Source organism: Salmo salar, chromosome 05 (assembly GCF_965601325.2).
Source record: "Salmo salar chromosome 05, fSalSal1, whole genome shotgun sequence".
Lineage (NCBI taxonomy): Eukaryota > Metazoa > Chordata > Actinopteri > Salmoniformes > Salmonidae > Salmo > Salmo salar.
The window spans coordinates 55,599,058-55,606,077 of record NC_138295.1 but is presented as its reverse complement, the minus strand read 5'-3'; the positions used below and the strand labels follow the sequence as shown (position 1 = coordinate 55,606,077).

Here is a 7,020-nt window from a genome sequence, read left to right as displayed (position 1 = left end):
TCACCAGCAAAGCACCCCCACACCTCTTCCTCCATGATTCACGGTGCGAATCACACATCCGGAAATCATCCATTCACCTACTCTGCGTCTCACAAAGACACGGCGTTTGGAACCAAAGATCTCAAATTTGGACTTATCAGACCAAAGGACAGATTTCCACCGGTCTAATATCCATTGCTCGTGTTTCTTGGCCCAAGCAAGTCTCTTCTTATTATTAGTATCCTTTAGTAGTGGTTTCTGTGCAGCAATTCAACCATGAAGGCCTGATTCATGTAGTCTCCTCTAAACAGTTGATTTTGAGATGTGTCTGTTACTGAAACTCTGTAAAGCATTTATTTGGGCTGCAATTTCTGAGGCTGGTAACTCTAATGAACTTATCCTCTGCAGCAGAGGTAACTCTGGGTCTTCCTGATTGACTCAAACACATTAAGAAGGAAAGAAATTCCACAAATTAACAAGGCACACCAGTTAATTGAAATTCATTTAAATGCATGCCAAGTGTGCAAAGCTGCCATCAAGGCAAAGGGTGGCTACTTTGAAGAAACTAAAATATATTTTGATTTGTTTAACACTTTTTTGGTTACTACATGATTCAGTGTGTTATTTCATAGTTTTGATGGCTTCACTATTATTCTACAATATAGTAAATATTAAAAGTAAGGAAAAACCCTGGAATGAGTAAGTGTCCAAACCTTCAACTGGTACTATATTTACCTATGACAATTCTGACTAGTCTTATTTATACTGTTATGTAGATCATAATTGGTCTTTAAACGACGCAAAGAAAATACTAACTACACTATAACGTTATTGAATTGAGCAGTCCTGAGCGGCGAGAGCAAGTCCAACTGTACTTACTTCAAATCTGCCATCTAGACCCTCTGCCAAAATAAAGGAAACACCAACATAGAGTGTATTAATTGGGCGTTGGGATACCATGAGCCAGAACAGCTTCAATGCACCTTGCCCTAGATTCTACAAGTGCCTGGAACTCTATTGGAGGGATGCGACACCACTCTTCAACAAGAATTTCTATAATTTTGTGTTTCGTTGATGGAAAGCGCTGTCTCAGGCGCCGCTCCTGAATCTCCTATAAGGTGTTCAATTGGGTTGAGAACGGGTGACTGAGGCGGCCATGGCATATGGGTTACATAGGTTTCGTGTTCATCAAACCATTCAGTGACCACTTGTGCAATGTGGACATAGCCATGGAAGCCAAAATAATGCCCAGAATAATGGCCTGCCCAGTATTTTTTACATGACCTTTAGAATGATGGGATGTACATTGCTTAATAAAATCAGGAACCACACCTGTGTGGAAGCACTACCTTTCAATATACTTTGTATCTCTTATTATATTTACTCAAGTGTTACCATTATTTTGGCAGTACATTCCATGACATTGATAAAGTACACTAGTGCCATCTACTGGTAGTATAACTGAACAGCATGACATTGATAAACGCTCACATGAACCTATAAAGATGACATTTGACAGACAAGATTGAGGCTTTAGAAATGTGTCTCAAAACAATTTATTCATACAATAATCAAACTTATATCCTTTGATAAATATGTACAAAAACCACGCATTGCTGCAATCATAGAGATGAATCTACAACAACAATTGAGAGTGTATTCCTTTGCCATTTCACTTGTCCATATCCACATGAATTGCGCTAGGCAATCCAAAGTCCACATTACTGTCCAATGGAGACCGACTGGTGATTGTATAACAGGCCACAGAAAGGTCCGGTTGATGATGCGTTTCCTGTTCAAAGAGGTTGACCTTTCTCAGCGCTTCCTCTTAGCTTCAAACTTGTAGACAGCGGAGGCATTGATCGTCTCGTTGCTCACCTTCACCTTCTTGTTCTTATCCTGGACAGAGGAGACACCATAGAGATGTAATACTTTTGCACATTCTTATCATTTAGTGTGCCACCGTATTCTGTGGGAGACACACACAAGCACAACGAGGACCAAAGAAACCTCCTATAAAGTTAACAAGCAGGCTGTTCTTTCTAGAAGTAGATGCCCCCTTTGGGACAGTGGATAGAGTCGAATAGATTAGAACAGAACACAATTTAAAAGCCTAGAATTAAGCACAACTTTTCCACCAGAGGGGGGGAAACGTACCTTTGGCTTTGCTAACATGTGAAGCGCCTAGAAATACCCCATCAATACAATTATCATGAGGAAATCCATGTCTTTCCCAACGACCGTCTTAAGCATTACAAATAATTACGTTTATATGGCTTGTAGTCATCTCCTACTCACGTGTAGGTTTTTGCGTGTCTGGATCTTCTGGCCAATGACAAACATCTTCATCTCCCGGTCAATCCGCTGGGACAAGATCTTATACTGGTGCCTCCTCTGTCTGGCCAACTTCTGCAGAGAGGAAAACACACACAACCATCAATACATGCAACCGAGAAATACTCTGTACAGAGTTGAATAACCACACACCACCATAATTGATAAATGTGAGAAATCTTGTGAATTCATGCTAACAAAAAGGCCTTAAAATGAGAGACTGGAATGGTCAAAAAAAAAATTGCAAACTCGACCCACCAGGTGCCCTGGGCGAGCTAAAACGAATGTACCCATTGCTGAGGATCAGTGTGGCTATCAGGCTACACAGGGACACTCCTGACTGACCTTTATCACGAGAGGCTCCACGGCACCCTGGATGGTCTGGCTCTCCAGCGTATGGAGGGTGGGCCGGTTGTACACTCTGTCCACCAGCTCAGGAACTGTATCCAGGTGGCTGGCCAGGTCAAAGTCTGCTACTGTAGTGGAACACAAAACCAGGAGATATCAGGGCTCTGTCAGTTTCAGATGGTCTTTAAAAACAGTCTTCAGTTAAAAGGAAAGATTCACCCATTTTGAATGTTATTTCGTATTTGTGCATCTCTGAGCGATGTTCTATAGATTCCCGGGGACATATCATGTTTTCATGTGTATCGGAGCTACCTGATCCCAGATCGGCTCTCCTATTCTTAGACGCTTTATGAATATGGGCCCTGATTCCTAGGTGTACAAGAAGAATGTCTGTACGTATGATGAAAGTGGGAGTTAATGGCCTTCTGTATGAAATATCCAACGCAATACTACAAAATAACACTGCTCAGTGTGTATATACAGTTGAAGTCGGAAGTTTACATACACTTAGTTTGGAGTCATTAAAACCTATTTTTCAACGCCACAAATTTCTTGTTAACAAACTATAGTTTTGGCAAGTCGGTTAGGACATCTACTTTGTGCATGACAAGTCATTTTTCCAACAATTGTTTACAGACAGATTATTTCACTGTATCACAATTCCAGTGGGTCAGAAGTTCACATACACTAAGTTGACTGTGCCATTAAACAGCTTGGAAAATTCCAGAAAATGATGTCATGGATTTAGAAGCTTTAGAGGCTAATTGACAACATTTGAGTCAATAAGAAGTGTACCTGTGGATGTATTTCAAGGCCTACCTTCAAACTCAGTGCCTCTTTGCTTGACATTATGGGAAAATCAAAAGTAACCAGCCAAGACCTCAAAAAAATGTATAGATCTCCACAAGTCTGGTTCATCCTTGGGAGCAATTTCCAAACGCCTGAAGGTACCACATTCATCTGTACAAACAATAGTATGCAAGTAGAAACACCATGGGACCACGCAGTCATCACACCGCTCAGGAACGAGACGTGTTCTGTCTCCTAGAGATGAACATACTTTGGTTCGAAAAGTGCAAATCAATCCCAGAACAACAGCAAAGGACCTTGTGAAGATGCTGGAGGAAACAGGTACAAAGTATCTATATCCACAGTAAAACGAGTCCTATATCGACATAACCTGAGAGGCTGCTCAGCAAGGAAGAAGCCACTGCTCCAAAACCGCCATTAAAAAAAAGACATTACGGCTTGCAACTACACACGAGGACAAAGATCGTACTTTTTGGAGAAATGTCCTCTGGTCTGTTGAAACAAAAATAGAACTGTTTAGCCATAATGACCATCGTTATGTTTGGAGGGAAAAGGGGGAGGCTTGCAAGCCGAAGAACACAATCCCAACCATGAAGCACGGGGGTGGCAGCATCATGTTGTGGGGGCACATTGCTGCAGGAGGGACTGGTGCACTTCATAAAATAGATGACCTCATGAGGCAAGAAAATTATGTGAATATATTGAAGCAACATCAAGACATCAGCCAGGAAGTTAAAGCTTGGTCACAAATGGGTCTTCCAAAATGGACAATGTCCCCAAGCATACTTCCAAAGTTGTGGCAAAATGGCTTAAGGACAACAAAGTCAAGGTATTAGAGTGGCCATCACAAAGCCCTGACCTTAACCCTATAGAACATTTGTGGGCAGAACTGAAAAAGCGTGTGCGAGCAAGGAGGCCTACAAACCTAACTCAGTTAAACCAGCTCTGTCAGGAGGTATGGGCCAAAATCCACCCAACTTATTGTGGGAAGCTTGTGGAAGGCTACCCAAAAAGTTAAACAATTTAAAGGCAATGCTACCAAATACTAATTGAGTGTATGTAAACTTCTGACCCACTGGGAATGTGATGAAAGAAATTAAAGCTGAAATAAATAATTCTAACTATTAATCTGACATTTCACATTCTTAAAATAAAGTGGTGATCCTAACTGACCTAAGACAGGGAATTTATACTAGGATTAAATGTCAGGAATTGTGAAAAACTGAGTTTAAATGTATTTGGCTAAGTTGTATGTAAACTTATGACTTCAACTGTACAATGCTTGGTGTTTGTATTGATGTATTCCTCTACCTTCTTGCTTTGAGTCCAAGTAGAAGGTGTGCCCGTTTTTCTGTTTGCCATCAGCGTCCAGGAGATGGAGTTCTGATTTCAACCTCTCAATTTTCTGAAGGCAATTCAAAACACTTAAGCCTGCACTTTCACCACTGTATACCATCATTGACAACTTCAGTGATTAAACAGAGCGAGCACAAGAAAGCAACAGTCTGCACGTTGCACTCCACGGGATAAATTAACAGTTGATGTTGTTCAATTGCTTTTCATAGGCTCTTATTTGTGCTGACTGGCATAGATTCCCCTCACAATTTCACACTGTACATATTCACAGCCCATTCATTTATCTAATCATACAGCTAAAAGGAAATAAGTTCATTCAAGAACATAAGGAACAGTTTATTCAAGTTTAAACGGCACCACACTGAGCTCTTACCTTGCCCTCAGCCACTCTCTTCATCTCTACATATCTGATATCCTGCGTCCTCATCACCTTCCTCTGTTCCTCTGTATTCTCCTCCTCTGTTCCTTTAGCCTTATTTGCCACATGCACTCCATCCTTTCAGAACACAAGAGGACCAGAGATGAGGGGATTTTATTATCAGACCGCAGAAATGGCACAACCATTAATCTATCACGTTTTACATTCATTCTTATACCAGCAAGGATGAAATATGGACATGGTATGACAGTCAAACATGAAATGACCGTATAAGCTAGCTATTGTATTAGCCTGAGTGCCAGTCTGTTTGTGCCATCATGCCAACTGATCATCACACCTGACAATGAGCATGGGAGTTGGCAAGTGCACAAACAGATCTGGGACCAGGCTACTCCTGTATAACCTGGTCCCAGATCTGTGAGGTCTTACTCCGTTGTGTTTGGCTTGACAATGACCAGAGGAGTTGACAAGACAGCACAAATCTGGGACCAGGCTAGGCAACAACCAACGAGTGATGATTTACCTTAAGCTGAGAGCTGACCATCTTAAAATAGAACTCATCAGGGTTTTTGTCCAAGGCTTTTTTACGCAAAGCAGCAAGGGTGTTCTGTTTCTTGTGGTAGTCACTGAAAATGTCAAAACAAAGCGTATAAGATCAGCAACCAAATCAAATCTGTACATGGACCACAGATATCTAGCTGTGTAGCTTATGTGACAGTTCAGCAAAGGTGTGTTACTAGAATAAGCATGAATTAGATCGACTTACTCCGCACGAAGTTTGTAATCCTTTTTCTTTTCAAGATGTCCCAGATGTTTTCTGAAAACAGGCTGTGGCACAAAATGAAAGATTATTAACATTAGTTATTACAGTAGGCAACAGGAACCAAATTCACATTGTCATTAACTAGTTAGCAACATAATGCTACATGTCAACAACCACCAATCACACCAGTCAATACTTTACACATTGGTAGCTGTACAAACAATAGCATTGCTACCTGGAAAGTTAACGCGTTAGCTAACTAGCGATAGTGACTAGCTAACGTAACAACTATCTCATCCTTACCTGGGATCTTTCTTTGTGATTTTTTTGTTGGGATTTCAATGCCTTTCTAAACGACGACATATTGCCAATTTTCTAAGTAAAAAATCTATAATGTAGACAGTTCTACCTAAAACAATCAACTGCCTGACTAACTACAAAACCAAGATGCAAATGCCTCAAAATTCTCCCCTAGTAAAACACGTGGGTATACAAGAAGCGCTACTTCACTTTTCATTTAAGAAGATTCGATATTTCTTCGCTCTCTGCTGGCAACCATATGTGGTACAAATCAAACCTATGATATTATGGTGAGCTCTCTTGATGTTATGGTGGGTGAAATGAGTGATGACGAAATATTAATATATGTTTAGAATTTCCGTTAGTGTCATTATTCATATCAACAAAATACACAACATCAAACTTTTGTTGAAATTATCAGATGTGGTTGTTGCAATATTCGCAATTAAACAGTAGGTGGCAATGTTACACACATTTTGACAATGCCCTGATGTTGAAGGTACTACGTGATAGGTGTTTGGGTATGATGATGATGAGTCAAGCTCCTGTACATGTCATCTTTCTGATAATGAATGTCCTAATAAAGATGATATAACTAACCCCTTGGTCCTAAGGACTACCTTCTAGTATTCAGCAGAATATGCTCACTAAACTGAGGGGCTTAAAATATCTATTTTAATGCTATTATATGCGTATATTGTTATTAATGTCATTTTTCAGCGTGAATTTAAAAAGTATCTTTAACTTTCGT

At 40.4% G+C, this 7,020-nt stretch overlaps 1 protein-coding gene across 1 annotated transcript; it reads right to left on the bottom strand.

Annotated features, from left to right (window-relative positions):
* Positions 1-1,519: 1,519 nt before the first annotated feature.
* LOC106605134 (putative U3 small nucleolar RNA-associated protein 11) lies at positions 1,520-6,653 on the bottom strand. The gene is made up of 8 exons (XM_014200480.2): positions 6,273-6,653; positions 5,973-6,034; positions 5,730-5,832; positions 5,201-5,323; positions 4,783-4,876; positions 2,659-2,789; positions 2,278-2,388; positions 1,520-1,878 (listed from the first exon to the last, which is right to left on the bottom strand). The coding sequence occupies exons 1-8, from the start codon at positions 6,330-6,332 to the stop codon at positions 1,795-1,797; spliced, it is 768 nt and encodes a 255-aa protein (XP_014055955.1). The 5' UTR covers positions 6,333-6,653; the 3' UTR covers positions 1,520-1,794.
* Between the last annotated feature and the right edge of the window lie 367 nt (positions 6,654-7,020).